At 46.2% G+C, this 16,138-nt stretch overlaps 1 protein-coding gene across 1 annotated transcript in view; it reads left to right on the top strand.

Annotated features, from left to right (window-relative positions):
• The window catches only part of LOC124014018 (leucine-rich repeats and immunoglobulin-like domains protein 3), a 31,075-nt gene extending 15,241 nt beyond the window's left edge, over window positions 1-15,834 (top strand). Inside the window, exons 9-19 of the mRNA XM_046328656.1 lie at window positions 9,966-10,046; window positions 10,207-10,278; window positions 11,048-11,119; window positions 11,374-11,537; window positions 12,178-12,516; window positions 12,616-12,897; window positions 13,093-13,551; window positions 13,822-13,983; window positions 14,168-14,308; window positions 14,444-14,716; window positions 15,077-15,834. Of these exons, the coding sequence (XP_046184612.1) occupies window positions 9,966-10,046; window positions 10,207-10,278; window positions 11,048-11,119; window positions 11,374-11,537; window positions 12,178-12,516; window positions 12,616-12,897; window positions 13,093-13,551; window positions 13,822-13,983; window positions 14,168-14,308; window positions 14,444-14,716; window positions 15,077-15,342 (2,311 nt within the window). The 3' untranslated portion in view covers window positions 15,343-15,834. The remainder of the gene's footprint in view (window positions 1-9,965; window positions 10,047-10,206; window positions 10,279-11,047; window positions 11,120-11,373; window positions 11,538-12,177; window positions 12,517-12,615; window positions 12,898-13,092; window positions 13,552-13,821; window positions 13,984-14,167; window positions 14,309-14,443; window positions 14,717-15,076) is intronic.
• The last annotated feature ends 304 nt before the right edge of the window (window positions 15,835-16,138 follow it).

The following is a 16,138-nucleotide window of genomic DNA, read 5'->3' on the forward strand; positions in this document are numbered from 1 at the left end:
CCAATGTGTTGGAGGAAACACCGTACAGCTGGCGACCGAAATCAGCATACATGTGCCTGGCCCGCCAAAAAGAGTCGCTAGAACGCAATGGGGACAAGGACATCCTGGCCCACCAAACTTTCACGTCGCTGGGCCAATTGTGCGCTGCCTCATGGGTCTCCCGGCCGTGGCCGGTTGCGACACGGCCTGGGATCGAACCCGGGTCTGTAGTGACATCTCGCCTTAGACTGCTACTCCACTCGGGAGGCCTCATCAGCCTACACTTTGTCATTGTTTTGTGTTCCATAAGAGAAGCTCTATATCACATCTATGGGAGTATATTAGCAGCTAGCTAACTTCTGCCTGCTTGTTGGATTTCGCTCCCTGTCCCTCTCCACACTCATCGAGGCATGAGTGGAAATATTCTGCCCTGTTTGTTTTCAGTATGTGAAATAGCTGAACGTACTGCCTGTGGTCCCCCCCCTCCCCCCACACACATAAAAACCTCAACAAGCCAGCAGAGTGAGACTGAGTCCACCGCTCCATCCCCCCATCTCCAGACCGGCTCCATAACATTTCCCCTTGTCCCTCTCTTAAATGGAACCAAATGTTAACTGTGCGTGAAAGGTCAACAGAGGGCAGGTGTGTAGGTAGGTGGATGGGGAGTTGGGGTGGCTTAGAGGGATTTACCCCCCCAGCCCCTCTCCACAACCCACTCCTCTACCCCCTCCACCCCTCCTCAACCCCAATCATTTGTAACCAGGCATGCAGAGGAGGAAACTAGCTGTTTGAAAGTATTTAAAGAGACTTGAGAGAGAAGGAGCGGGGGAAGGGCGAAGACGTCCAGCAAATCTCTAACAGACATGATGTACTGCTGTGTGCACATGACATTCAGTTATTTTGAAAGATATTTCAGATTTTTCAAAACCCTTTGATATTTAGTTCAAAACACAATTCCCCGGGGGCGGAGCTAGCATGTTGGAGTGAACGGCTGTGTGTGAGAGGCTCCTGCAACTTTTTTGCGAAATAATCTAATTTAACCTACTTTATGGCACTTTTTACAACAAACCTTTCTTTCTAATACAAGATTGTAACTTTCTGTGTGAAAATGCCGAGTAATTTTTTTATATGATTTATTTCACCTTTATTTAACCAGGTAGGCTAGTTGAGAACAAGTTCTCATTTGCAACTGCGACCTGGCCAAGATAAAGCATAGCAGTGTGAACAGACAACACAGAGTTACACATGGAGTAAACAATTAACAAGTCAATAACACAGTAGAAAAAAGGGGAGTCTATATACAATGTGTGCAAAAGGCATGAGGAGGTAGGCGAATAATTACAATTTTGCAGATTAACACTGGAGTGATAAATGATCAGATGGTCATGTACAGGTAGAGATATTGGTGTGCAAAAGAGCAGAAAAGTAAATAAATAAAAACAGTATGGGGATGAGGTAGGTGAAAATGGGTGGGCTATTTACCAATAGACTATGTACAGCTGCAGCGATCGGTTAGCTGCTCAGATAGCTGATGTTTGAAGTTGGTGAGGGAGATAAAAGTCTCCAACTTCAGCGATTTTTGCAATTCGTTCCAGTCACAGGCAGCAGAGTACTGGCACGAAAGGCGGCCAAATGAGGTGTTGGCTTTAGGGATGATCAGTGAGATACACCTGCTGGAGCGCATGCTACGGATGGGTGTTGCCATCGTGACCAGTGAACTGAGATAAGGCAGAGCTTTACCAAGCATGGACTTGTAAATGACCTGGAGCCAGTGGGTCTGGCGACGAATATGTAGCGAGGGCCAGCCGACTAGAGCATTCAAGTCGCAGTGGTGGGTGGTATAAGGTGATTTAGTGACAAAACGGATGGCACTGTGATATACTGCATCCAGTTTGCTGAGTAGAGTGTTGGAAGCCATTTTGTAGATGACATCGCCGAAGTTGAGGATCCGTAGGATAGTCAGTTTTGCTAGGGTAAGCTTGGCGGCGTGAGTGAAGGAGGCTTTGTTGCGGAATAGAAAGCCGACTCTTGATTTGATTTTCGATTGGAGATGTTTGATATGAGTCTGGAAGGAGAGTTTGCAGTCTAGCCAGACACCTAGGTACTTATAGATGTCCACATATTCAAGGTCGGAACCATCCAGGGTGGTGATGCTAGTCGGGCATGCAGGTGCAGGCAGCGATCGGTTGAAAAGCATGCATTTGGTTTTACTAGCGTTTAAGAGCAGTTGGAGGCCACGGAAGGAGTGTTGTATGGCATTGAAGCTCGTTTGGAGGTTAGATAGCACAGTCTCCAATGACGGGCCGAAAGTATATAGAATGGTGTCGTCTGCGTAGAGGTGGATCAGGGAATCGCCCATAGAGACTTCCAGAGGACCGGACAGCATGCCCTCCGATTTGACACACTGAACTCTGTCTGCAAAGTAATTGGTGAACCAGGCAAGGCAGTCATCCGAAAAACCGAGGCTACTGAGTCTGCCGATAAGAATATGGTGATTGACAGAGTCGAAAGCCTTGGCAAGGTCGATGAAGACGGCTGCACAGTACTGTCTTTTATCGATGGCGGTTATGATATCGTTTAGTACCTTGAGTGTGGCTGAGGTGCACCCGTGACCGGCTCGGAAACCAGATTGCACAGCGGAGAAGGTACCGTGGGATTCGAGATGGTCAGTGACCTGTTTGTTGACTTGGCTTTCGAAGACCTTAGATAGGCAGGGCAGGATGGATATAGGTCTGTAACAGTTTGGTTCCAGGGTGTCTCCCCCCTTGGAAGAGGGGGATGACTGCGGCAGCTTTCCAATCCTTGGGGATCTCAGACGATATGAAAGAGAGGTTGAACAGGCTGGTAATAGGGGTTGCGACAATGGCGGCGGATAGTTTCAGAAATAGAGGGTCCAGATTGTCAAGCCCAGCTGATTTGTATGGGTCCAGGTTTTGCAGCTCTTTCAGAACATCTGCTATCTGGATTTGGGTAAAGGAGAACCTGGAGAGGCTTGGGCGAGGAGCTGCGGGGGGGGGGGGGGGGGGGGGGGGGTGGAGCCGAGGTTGGAGTAGCCAGGCGGAAGGCATGGCCAGCCGTTGAAAAATGCTTGTTGAAGTTTTCGATAATCATGGATTTATCGGTGGTGACCGTATTACCTAGCCTCAGTGCAGTGGGCAGCTGGGAGGAGGTGCTCTTGTTCTCCATGGACTTCCCAGAACTTTTTGGAGTTGGAGCTACAGGATGCAAACTTCTGCCTGAAGAAGCTGGCCTGAGCTTTCCTGACTGACTGCGTGTATTGGTTCCTGACTTCCCTGAACAGTTGCATATCGCGGGGACTATTCGATGCTATTGCAGTCCGCCACAGGATGTTTTTGTGCTGGTCGAGGGCAGTCAGGTCTGGAGTGAACCAAGGGCTGTATCTGTTCTTAGTTCTGCATTTTCTGAACTTATCTAAAATGGTGAGGAAGTTACTTTTAAAGAATGACCAGGCATCCTCAACTGACGGGATGAGGTCAATGTCCTTCCAGGATACCCGGGCCAGGTCGATTAGAAAGGCCTGCTCACAGAAGTGTTTTAGGGAGCATTTGACAGTGATGAGGGGTGGTCGTTTGACTGCGGCTCCGTAGCGGATACAGGCAATGAGGCAGTGATCACTGAGATCCTGGTTGAAGACAGCGGAGGTGTATTTGGAGGGCCAGTTGGTCAGGATGACGTCTATGAGGGTGCCCTTGTTTACAGAGTTAAGGTTGTACCTGGTGGGTTCCTTGATGATTTGTGTGAGATTGAGGGCATCTAGCTTAGATTGTAGGACTGCCGGGGTGTTAAGCATATCCCAGTTTAGGTCACCTAACAGAACAAACTCTGAAGCTAGATGGGGGGTGATCAATTCACAAATGGTGTCCAGGGCACAGCTGGGAGCTGAGGGGGGTCGGTAGTAGGCGGCAACAGTGAGAGACTTATTTCTGGAGAGAGTAATTTTCAAGATTAGTAGTTTGAACTGTTTGGGTATGGACCTGGAAAGTATGACATTACTTTGCAGGCTATCTCTGCAGTAGACTGCAACTCCTCCCCCTTTGGCAGTTCTATCTTGACGGAAGATGTTATAGTTGGGTATGGAAATCTCTGAATTTTTGGTGGCCTTCCTGAGCCAGGATTCAGACACGGCAAGGACATCAGGGTTAGCAGAGTGTGCTAAAGCAGTGAGTAAAATGTTCTGATGTTGACATGCATGAAACCAATAATTTTTCGATCACAGAAGTCAACAAATGTATCTCTGGACATGCTGGTTGTAATGGGTGAGGTCACCGCATGTGTGGGAGGTGGGACAAAGGAGGTATCAGTGGTATGAAGAGTGGAACTAGGGGCTTCATTGTGAACTAAAACAATGATAACTAACCTGAACAACAGTATACAAGGCATATTGACATTTGAGAGAGACATACAGCGAGGCATACAGTAATCACAGGTGTTGAATTGGGAAAACTAGCTAAAACAGTAGGTGAGACAACAACAGCTAATCAGCTAGCACAACAACAGCAGGTAAAATGGCGTTGACTAGGCAACGGGGCCGACAGATTAAACAAACAAGCAGAATGGAGTACCGTGATTAATGGACAGTCCAACGTGCATCAGCTATGTAGCCAAGAGATCAGTGTCCAGGGGGCAGCGGTGGATGGGGCAGGGAAACTGGACTGGCGAGTGTTATCCAGGTTAAAAAACTAACAATGACTAAATAGCTTGTAGCTAGTTAGCTGGTTAGCTTCTGGAGTTTCTTGAGTGTGTTCTAAAAATTAAAAATAATAGCGATTCCGTATCACATTGGGTGAGGCAGGTTTCCGGAAGGTATAAACAAATTAAAAATCGAAAAGAGATAGAAAGTAAATATGGGTCCAGTAAGTGTTTGGGACGCGGCGATTCAGACGGTTAGCAGGCATGTGCTAACAAGCTAACAGTTCGTGGGCCGGGGCTGAACAAGGTAGCAGTTAGCGGACCGGGGCTAAACAAGCTAGCAGTTAGCAGGCCGAATTAGCAAGCAAGGAGATAGCAAGGGCTAGAGAGTTAGCCTTTGGGGGACGTCGCGATGGGGTGAGTCTGTTTATTCCTCTTCATGCGGTGACATCGATAGACCGGTCGTGGGCCCGGGTATTGTAGCCCAGGAGTATGCTACGGTGGTAGCACAGGTGCTCTGGCCGGGCTAGCTTCAAGCTAAGTGGGTGGAAACGCTAGCCAGGCGTAATCATCCGGGGTTGCGGTTTAGCTAGATAGCTAGTTGTGAAGATCCAGCTGAAAAATGTTCCGTTTGCGGTGGGAATCCGGGGATGAAAAATAAATAGGTCCGTTATGCTCTGGTTAGAGTCGCGTTGTTCGAACTGGCGAGAGCTTTCCGAGCTAAAGGTTAGCTGATGACCGGTTAGCTGAATACCACTAGCATAGCTGGTGGTTAGCTGGCTAGCTTCAGTTGAGGGGTTCCGGTTCCGAAGTAAATATAAATACTTTAGGAAAAATAGCTACATTGGGTGAGGCGGGTTGCAGGAGAGTATTTGGAAGCTTAGGTTTAGCTAAATGTTTTAAAGAGATATGCGAAGAAAAATATGTAAAAACGAAAAAGAAACGATATATACAAGGGACACGACATGACAGGACGACTTACTGCTACGCCATCTTGGAACCTAATAAGCCACCAAAGGACAATAAATCCACAGCGGAGGCCTACTCCCCACTAAACAACGAGACAGACATGGTGGAAGGCACTGGCAACAACGTGACACTTACAGAACTTACCCGGGCTTTGGGGGAGCTACGTGGTGCTGTAGCTGAGGATCTTAATACTACTATTGCTGAACTGGACACCAAAATCGAGAGCAGCATTCGAACGGTCGCTTCGCATGGCCAGAGTATTGTGGACCTTGAGAAAGCTTCTGAATTCAACGCTGGTACGATCGACGAGTTAGAGAAGCTATGCACGTCATTGCAGGATAGTGTGCAGAGGCTTTCTGTGAAAGTGGTCGACCTGGAGGGCCGATCCAAACGTAATAACCTTTGCGTTGTTGGTCTGGCAGAGGGGGTAGAGGCGGGCTCTCGCCCCACTGACTTCTTCGCCAAGCAATTGAAGGATGCAATGGGATCGGATGTTTTGGCTTCGGATCCCCAGCTGGACCATGCACATCGCTCCCTAGTCCCAGTGCCTGGATCGGGCCAACGTCCTCGACCCAGTAATCATCTTTTGTCACGGTTTCAAAACCAAGGATCTTATCCTGTGTGAAGCTCGAATGAGGGGCAACCTGTCACGTAAAGGGCACCCATTCCGTGTCCATGAGGATTATGCGCCCGATGTGGCAAAGCACCACGCCGGCTACAGAGATGTCATGACCAAGACTAAGAATTACCCCCCCCTCCTCGGTTTATCTGGGAATATACGCCAATCCCCCGTACAGGTTAGAGTGCCTCGTCATTGTGTGTTAGGGTCTGCTCATGGACTCAAATCCATACTATACCATAATGGGTGAAACCGTATTAAACAGGCTCAGCAAGGGCTACCGAACATGTAAGACGCAGAGCCGACCAATGGATAGCGGTCAGAGCTCTCATTTAACGTTAAGTTCACTTTCATCCCGGCTGTGCTCAGAGCGATGCATATTTGGGAGGCCTTCCAGGTTTGATCACTGACACCTTCGGATGGATATACTTATATTCCCCCATTTTTGTCTTGTTATTTATTTTTCAATCCTTACATTATTCTTATTACCATTTATTTATTGCTTGCAGGGGATTGGGGTGATGGTTGGGAAGGGGCAGACGCAGACACCTGGTTAGCAAGTTGATGTTTTGTGCCGTTCTGCCTTTGTCTAGCCGTGGGCCGCTCTCCCGACTAGATTCCCACCAGCCCTCTGTAGTGCTTGTGTCTGTGTAGGTGTGCGTACATATAATTACTATTTGTACTTTATATAGTGGTCCTTCTGTAGCTCAGTTGGTAGAGCATGGCGCTTGTAACGCCAGGGTAGTGGGTTCGATCCCCGGGACCACCCATACGTAGAATGTATGCACACATGACTGTAAGTCGCTTTGGATAAAAGCGTCTGCTAAATGGCATATATTATTATTATTATTATTATTATTTTCTCTTAGCATTTTAGTATTATGTATGTGTATATTTTAAATCAGTGTAGATTGTTATTCTGGGGTATGAATGTTTGTATGTGTGTATGTGTATATGTGCATATGGATGTATATACGTGTGTATATACATATATATATTTTAAATATATATACGCATTTTTTTGTGTGGGTGTGTATGGATGTGTATATGTATGTGTGTATATGTGAATATGTGTATATATGTGTATGTATATATATATATAAAATATTTTATTTTATTTATTTACATTTTCTAATCTTAAAAAGGAAAGAAATATTTCTATACTTTTTTCTTATTTTTTATTTTTTGATGGGGGGTACGTTTAATTTAGCAAAATCCTTGTTCCGATCTTCTGACCCACAGTATGTAAAGGTACTGCTGTCTATGTCGGTTGCGGATGGTTTATGTTTAGACTGGCATTGCTTAGCAATATAATCTTGTGAGGTTATATCTTGCTTATCTCAGGGATTGACCCAAGATGACGCTTAAGTGCGCAATATGTTTAAGTTGCAACTTATTATGTTTAGGTTAATTATACGCTAATGGGAGCCTCCTGAGTTCATATGTTAGTAGAAGTTCTAGGATAGTGAGAGGTGAACGCATAGTTGGGATTTTATTTTTGTTTTACCTCTTGTTCGAGGGCACGCCATGCTTTTTTGGCATCGCCCAGACAATGTGTTTATTATTTTTATTTTGTATTTTTTTCTCTCCTATTTGTGTATGTCTGTTAAATGTGGGTTGATGGGGGGGTGTAAGTGTTGGGGAAATTAGGGGAACAGGGTGGGAAGTAAAAGTGCTTGCATGGGGGAGGGGTGGGTTGGATACTGCTCGGGTGTAGGTGCTACATATGCTGATCGTGATGGTTTGGTGCGATTTCTAACCTTTTTATTGAGTTACATGTTATGCATAGGAACGACAAACAAGAGGAGAGCGGGGCTTACATTCACTTCCTGGAATGTCAAGGGTTTAAACGAATCAATTAAGAGAGGCAAGGTCCTAGCCCATTTGAAAGCACCCTCGTCTGATATTATATTTTTGCAAGAAACCCATCTGAAAAATAACTCTCATAGCAGAATTAAATGTAGGTTGGTAGGGCAAGTGTATCACTCTAACTTCTCTGCCAAAACGAGAGGCACAGCGATTCTGGTACGGAAAGGAATTCCCTTGCTACATAAAACCACTATTGCGGATAAAGAGGGTCGTTATGTGATCGTAATACGAGAAATCCATTCTACTTCAGTAACTCGACTAAATATCTATGGGCCAAACATTGATAACCCCTCTTTTTTCAAAGGAGTCCTTGCCCTGATTCCAGATATATCCCATACTAACCTGGTCATTGGAGGGGACCTTAACTGTGTGCTAGACCAATATTTGGATAGATCCTCTACCCGGCGAACCCCTACCTCCTATTCAAGTGAATTCTTGAATACCTACATAAAAAATTGGAACTTATTTGATATATGGAGGATCGCTAACCCTACGGGTAGGGAATACTCCTTTTACTCTCATGTTCACAATGTTTACACTCGAATTGACTATTTTTTGGTTGATGCTAAACTACTTCCCTATACCTGTAATGTGAGGTATCATGATATTATAATCTCGGACCACAGTCCACTCACCTTCTCCCTGAGATTGGGTGACATTGTACCAAACGAGAGGGTCTGGAGGTTGAATCCTCAGCTCCTCACAGAACCAACATTCTGTGAACATCTTAAAGAACAAATTAAATTTTTCTTTGATACCAACGACAACACAGACACTTCCCCAGCATTATTATGGGAAACACTGAAGGCTTATTTGAGAGGCTGTATCATCTCCTTTCAGACTGCCAGAAGTAGGCAAAACAGAGGAAAACTGGAAGAACTGGGACAAATTCACTTACTGGATAGGGAGAATGCTATCCATCCATCTATGGAGAAACATAAAAAAAATTATTATTTAAAATTGGAATATAATTAGATTCTCCCAAGCAAAAATATTTTGAGTTTGGTGACAAACCACACAAATTACTCGCCAGACAACTTCGAAAAAATGTGAGTGACCGAATGATTCACAAAGTTAAATCTGCATCTGGGAAATGACTCTCTTCCCCCAAAGACATCAATGATGTCAGTTTTATGAGACTCTATATACATCTAGCAGATCCTAACCCCTGCCTTGAAGCAGGAAGATTCTAACTTCCTGAATAAGGAAATATCTCTTGAAGAAAACCGAGAAACAATGAAATCTCTAAAGAGTGGCAAGACCCCGGGCCCAGATGGATACCCTGGTGAATTCTATAAAACATTCAGCAACATGCTCTCTCCCTACCTGCACAAAATGTTGGTTCAGGCCAATGAGGATGGAGCTCTCCCTTCTACTTTGGATGAAGCGTTCATTACAGTTATACATAAGAAGGGTAAAGATCCGGAAGAGGTAGGATCATACAGACCAATATCTCTCCTTAATAGAGACTAAAATATTTTTCGCAAAAACTCTGGCTAACAGGCTTAGCACTTTAATTGGCAAATTGGTCCATTCGGACCAGACCGGCTTTACCCCTAACAGAAACTCATTCTTCAATCTCAGGCGCCTCTTCAACATTATGAGGTTACCCAACGTGGACCTTGCCGTTATATCTCTTGACACCGAAAAGGCCTTTGACCAAGTTGAGTGGCCCTATCTATTCAAACCTCAAAGTTAACGAGAAACATCCTCCAGTGATGGGACCACTTTGAATACAAATGTAAAGCCTTTGACTTCTTTCTCGTCCTCCAGACGAAACGCAGAGCCGCACCAAGGTTTGTGAAGACTATAATAAGTGCAGTTGTTTTCTGGGTGTGGATTTTTACACTGTGGTTTGTCTTTGTTTCTCTGGAAATAGAGATCTGCAGAACAACGAAATCTCCTGGACCATTGAAGATATGAACGGACCATTTTCTGCACTGGACAAGCTGAGAAAACTGTGAGTAGGCTTGACTTTACCATGGCGTTGTCTTCTAACTTGTTGGTTTTTATAGATTAGAAACTATAAAATGGACCATGGGAACGGATTTTAACTGGAAGTATTTGCTTCTTATCATAAAATAAATGACTGTATTTGAACTCAAATATACTTTTCTCAGGTTCCTTCAAGGAAATCAAATCCGCTCGGTGACCAAGAAATCGTTCTCTGGTCTGGACACACTGGAGCACCTGTGAGTTGACCTTCAAATCAATATCATCATCTGTCTGTCTCAACTGTCCTAAAGCTGTTAACTAAATATGGGAGAATTCATAACCATGAGAAACAACGCCTGTTAGTGAGAACCACACGACCTTATTGTCTCTGCTTCTCGTCCCTGCTTCTTGTCCATACTTTGATGAAAAACAGAGCTGTCTGGTATTCACCAACTCCAAATGTGGGGAGACTATTGATCACTAACTGCTTAGGCATGGCGAGAGGAGTGTGTGTGTGTGTGTGTGTGTGTGTGTGTGTGTGTGTGTGTGTGTGTGTGTGTGTGTGTGTGTGTGTGTGTGTGTGTGTGTGTGTGTGTGTGTGTGTGTGTGTGTGTGTGTGTGTGTGCGCCTGTGTGTGCGCCTGTGTGTGTGTGTGTGCGCCTGTGTGTGTGAGCGCCTGTGTGTTCGTGCTCATGTGTGCAGCTTTCTGTGTACAAGTGTGTGTGTATGTGCACATCTGTGTGTGTTTTTCTATCTGTGAAACAGCTGCATTTGATTGTAATTAACTTTTTTTCCCAGTCGTGTCTGAGCTCAAAGGAGCTGAAGTCGGGCCCCTCTTGATTAACAAAGCACGGTGCTGCCCAGATTTCTATTGTTCTCAAGACCTTTTCCCTCTCTCTCTCTCTCTGATTATTGAAGTTTTTAGCAGTCTTCCTCCAGATAGGCCTAGACGGAGGGGAAAGTCTGCCATCTTTCTGTGTGCATTCCCATGGTTCTGATTCATCCGTTCTTCCCTCCCCTCCTCAGAGATTTGAGTAACAACGCAATCATGTCAGTCCAAGGGAATGCCTTTGTGCAGATGAAGAAGCTTGAGGAACTGTAAGTATCTCTGGGTTCAGTCACACTGTATTCATATTCTGCAATGCCAATAGACCAGAGTCACTGTTCTGGACTAACTGAGGAAAGGAAAGAATCTTTCATAGACAATTACTTCAAAAGCACCTATACTGATAAAAGTGATTATCTTCAAATGGAACGACTATAAAACTGTTCAAGTATTATGGATCATCTTTGTGCTGGGTCTCTCTTGTGATTCCTGGCTCTAATGCAGTACCCCCCCCCCCATCCCCCAGGCACCTGAACACATCCAGCCTGCTGTGTGACTGCCAGCTCAAGTGGTTTCCTCTGTGGGTGGCGGAGCAGACCTTCCTGCCCTACGTGAATGCCAGCTGTGCCCATCCCCAGATGCTGAAGGGCAAGAGCGTGTTCACCGTCAGACAGGAGGACTTTGTGTGTGGTGAGTGTGACTGACACACACACACACACACACACACACACACACACACACACACACACACACACACACACACACACACACACACACACACACACACACACACACACACACACACACACACACACACACACACACACACACACACACACACACACACACACACACACACAAGCCTCTTAATGTAGCCCTTGTTAAAAACAACCATTTAGCCGTGACAGGTTTTCCATTTTATGAACTGACCCAGATTGTTCCATATTTTCCTTCAACTCATGGACACTCTGATGGAGCCAGCATTGTAATGGGACTATGTGGAAACTCAGTGAGTTAACAGCTTGGCCGGGTGGAGTCAGAGAGAGCAGGGAGAAAATAAATAATTGTTAAGGAATTTCTGGGATCAGTTTCTTTAAGTAATGACTACTATTAGAGCTGAGGTGCTTTGCCTTCTGAGCTTTCAACATTTCTCCAGTCAGGTAGTTTGAATCTTGGCGGATAAAATAGTATAATTTCCATATTTAAGCTGTTTGTCGACCATCACGGTTTAAACAAAAACTGATTAGTCTCAAAATGAATGTCAATTTGAGTTTAGCCCCATTCACATCAAATGGAAACTAATGTTTTTCCCCTCTTGTCTTCCAACCAGACGACTTCCCCAAACCTCAGATCACGGTGCAACCTGAGACCCAGTCGGCCATCAAAAGCGCTAACGTCACCTTCGTGTGCTCGGCGGCCAGCTCCAGCGACTCACCCATGACCTTTGCCTGGAAGAAGGACAATGAGGTCCTGAATGACGCTGAAATCCACAACCAGGCACACCTCAGAGCCCAGGGGGGAGGCCAAGGCCGTGAAACAGAGGTTACAGAGTACACCACCACACTGCAGCTACGCAGTGTAGAGTTCACCAGCGAGGGGAAGTACCAGTGTGTCATCTCAAACCACTTTGGTTCCTCCTACTCCACCAAGGCCAAGCTCACTGTCAACAGTAAGTTACATAACCTACTGGTATTGATTTTGATGTTCGTCTTGAAGTGGTGCTGCCGTTAGATGTCAAATAAAATGTCCATCCCTTTTGTCCCTCCAGTGCTTCCGTCCTTCACCAAGATGCCCATGGACCTGAGCATCCGGGCCGGTGCCACGGCCAGACTGGAGTGTGCCTCCGTGGGTCACCCGTCTCCGCAGATCGCCTGGCAGAAAGACGGCGGCACGGACTTCCCCGCTGCCCGGGAGCGCCGTATGCACGTGATGCCTGAGGACGATGTGTTCTTCATCGTGGATGTGAAGACAGAGGACATCGGGTTGTACAGCTGCACCGCCCAGAACACCGCCGGAGCCATATCAGCTAACGCTACGCTAACTGTGCTAGGTGAGAATTATTCTTTCTATTTTCACCTGCTGTCGAAGAACTTTGCATTTATATGTGGGCGCCACTTCATTTTGACAAAGATCAATTTTATTTTATGGTATTCCATGAGTGTTTTCCTCCACAAATCGACATATAAATCAGGCGTTTTGAGACTGTAAGGCAGCTAACACTCCCCCTTACCCCATTCTCCTCCAGAAACTCCCTCCTTCCTGCGCCCTCTCATGGACCGCACCGTGGCCAAAGGGGAGACTGCGGTCCTCCAGTGTATCGCCGGCGGCAGCCCTTCCCCCAGGCTCAACTGGACCAAAGACGACAACCCCCTTGTGGTCACAGAGCGCCACTTCTTTGCCGCCGGCAACCAGCTGCTCATAATCGTGGATGCAGCGGAGGACGACGCCGGGATGTACACGTGCGAGATGTCCAACACACTGGGCACCCAGCGGGGCAACGTGCGCCTAGCCGTACTGCCCAACCCTAACTGTGACGTGGGGGTGGGCGCCTCGGGAGGCGTAGGCTCGGACGAGGACGGCTGGACCACAGTGGGTATCGTGATCATCGCGGTGGTGTGCTGCGTGGTGGGCACCTCGCTGGTCTGGGTGGTCATCATCTACCATACGCGTCGGCGCAACGAGGACTGCAGCGTCACCAACACAGGTGAAGAGAGGGTGTCATTTTATTTTGTCAGCACGGGATTGGTTTTGAGGAGTTCAGTACTTCAAACAGAAAATAACATTTTTGAGGGAGCTTGAGTTTTGGGCTCCAGCTCCACATACTTTGGCTGGCATGTTGTTAAAACCACACCTTTTACGAATGCTTTGAAAGGAATCAGTGACAGACCATTGCCGTGAACAGATTATTATAATTATTGTATTTCTCTATGAAAACATTTCTGAGACTTTTCCCTCCCTGGTGTTTTCCCTGCAGACGAGACCAACCTGCCTGCAGACATCCCCAGCTACCTGTCCTCTCAGGGCACGCTGGCCGACAGACAAGACGGCTATATCCCCTCAGAGAGTGGCAGTGGCAACCACCAGTTCATGGCTTCCTCCATGAGTGGATTCTACATGCAGCCTAAAGACATGAATGGTAAAAGAGGAGCTCTTTCATTGGAAATGCGTAGGGACTTTTTATGTTATGAATATATGCATCAGTCAACTGTATTCTGAGCATTTTTCTATGTGTATTGTTTCACCTGAATACATATTGGAATAGTTTAAGTAATTTGAGGCAAGTACCAATGCGTTACTAATGTGTCATGTGACTCGTACAGGTCTGTGTCAGCTAGACACAGGAAGTGAAGCGGACATGGAGGCGGCCATAGATCCCCTGCTCTGCCATTACCAAGGACCCATCAGCTCTCTCCTCAGGAGAGGCAACATGTACACCGGAGAACCCTCAGAGGCTTTCACAGGTTGATGCAACAGATATATATTTTTTAAATATTGTACCATAAGAAGTATTTTCCCCATAAATTAAACAATATCATCATGTGCTGCTGTCATACTGATCTGATTTCCCATGGCTCACTGTAACCCCCCCCCCACAGGCTGTGCTATGGACCAGCGGCCCATCTGCATAGATTCCTACAGTGGCAGCCTGACCAGCTCCAAGAGGAGAGACTACTATCCATGTGGCGGGGCCCTCCAGGACCCCTTTGACCACGGGAGCCCCAGTGTGCTGATGCAGATGCCCAACAGCAGCAGCTTCCACGGGCCACCCCATCTACAGGGCGAGGGCCCCCCCTCCATGGACGAGGGAGATGGAAGCGAGTACGGCCGACCTCGGGAGACAAGGCTCTCCTCCTCCAATACTTTCATGGGTATGTCTGAGGATGGGTATGTCTGAGGATGGGTATGTCTGAGGATGGGTATGTCTGAGGATGGGTATGTCTGAGGATGGGTATGTCTGAGGATGGGTATGTCTGAGGATGGGTATGTCTGAGGATGGGTATGTCTGAGGATGGGTATGTCTGAGGATGGGTATGTCTGAGGATGGGTATGTCTGAGGACATTTCTATATATGGATTTGGGTCAAGTCAAGCACATTTTTAATCCACTCAGAAATGTAATTCACTCAATCAGTAAGTGATTTATTGAATATTCATTTTCTTGACAACTAGCACAACATGTGAATGTCTCAGGCTTTACCCTGTATCTCCCTCCATCTTTCCCTCTCGCAGGAACGTTTGGGAAAGCCCCCTGGAGACCTCAACAGGAATTCTATCCCGGATTTGGACCACCGCCACCGGCCCTGCACAACAGCATGATGCTACACGAGAATCCCTACGCAGCCCTGGACACAGACTCGGAACGCGAGGAAGACAAGAACAGCGTGCAGTCAAAGAATTCTAAATCGGAATCGGAAAAGAGCGGCGATAATATCTATGAACAACCATATGATCTCAACAGGACTGCTACTCGTCAGCAAGGTCGAGCGAGCACATAGCTGAATATGTGCGTTCAAACAAACTGACATTCCTTTGAGTTTTTCTTCGTTATGATGGTGGCCCCCAAAAAATACTACCTCAGTGAATGGACACTTTCTCAATGATGGACACTGCAAATGTGCAACGCTTGAATGTAAAGGGATAATGCATTGTGCCTACAAAAGGCTGAAAAATTATATGAGGAGATATTAACAGCGAGGACTGTTCTTTTTTTAAGAAAGAAAAATGGGAAACATCTTCAATTGAAGATAGATATTGAATATATATATACGTTTTTATACAAAGTTTATTATATTTTGTAAATTAAGTGTAAAAGTAGAATCCATTATTTTTGCTGTACTTTTTCCTGTAAATTAGTATTTTGTGTTGTGCGACCGACCACGCCTGTTCAGTTATTCTAGCTTTTGTTTTGCTTTGAGTGAAGCACCCCTTTGCACATACCTATACATAATAAAACACCATAACATGTGCTGCTACGTACATTAAAAGTACTGTGACTCCTTCCTATCTTTAAATGGCTGTACCATGCACAGACACCACTGTTCTGTAATGGAGGACGAAGAGAATAGAGGTATACGAGAGTATTGCTGAAGCCGGGAATGAGAAGGGGGGGGTTGATGTGGCTTTTCCAAGCCGAACCACAGACCTCCAATGACGGCTTGCGCCTGCCATGAGGCCCCCCACCATGCTGTCCAAATAGAATCCAACAAGTGTACGCTGGGAAAGTGTGTGTGTGTGTGTGTGTGCGTGTACGTTTGGCATTTGTCTGTGTGTGTGGGAAGTTCAGGGCTAGCT

Source organism: Oncorhynchus gorbuscha, linkage group LG25, assembly GCF_021184085.1.
Source record: "Oncorhynchus gorbuscha isolate QuinsamMale2020 ecotype Even-year linkage group LG25, OgorEven_v1.0, whole genome shotgun sequence".
NCBI lineage: Eukaryota > Metazoa > Chordata > Actinopteri > Salmoniformes > Salmonidae > Oncorhynchus > Oncorhynchus gorbuscha.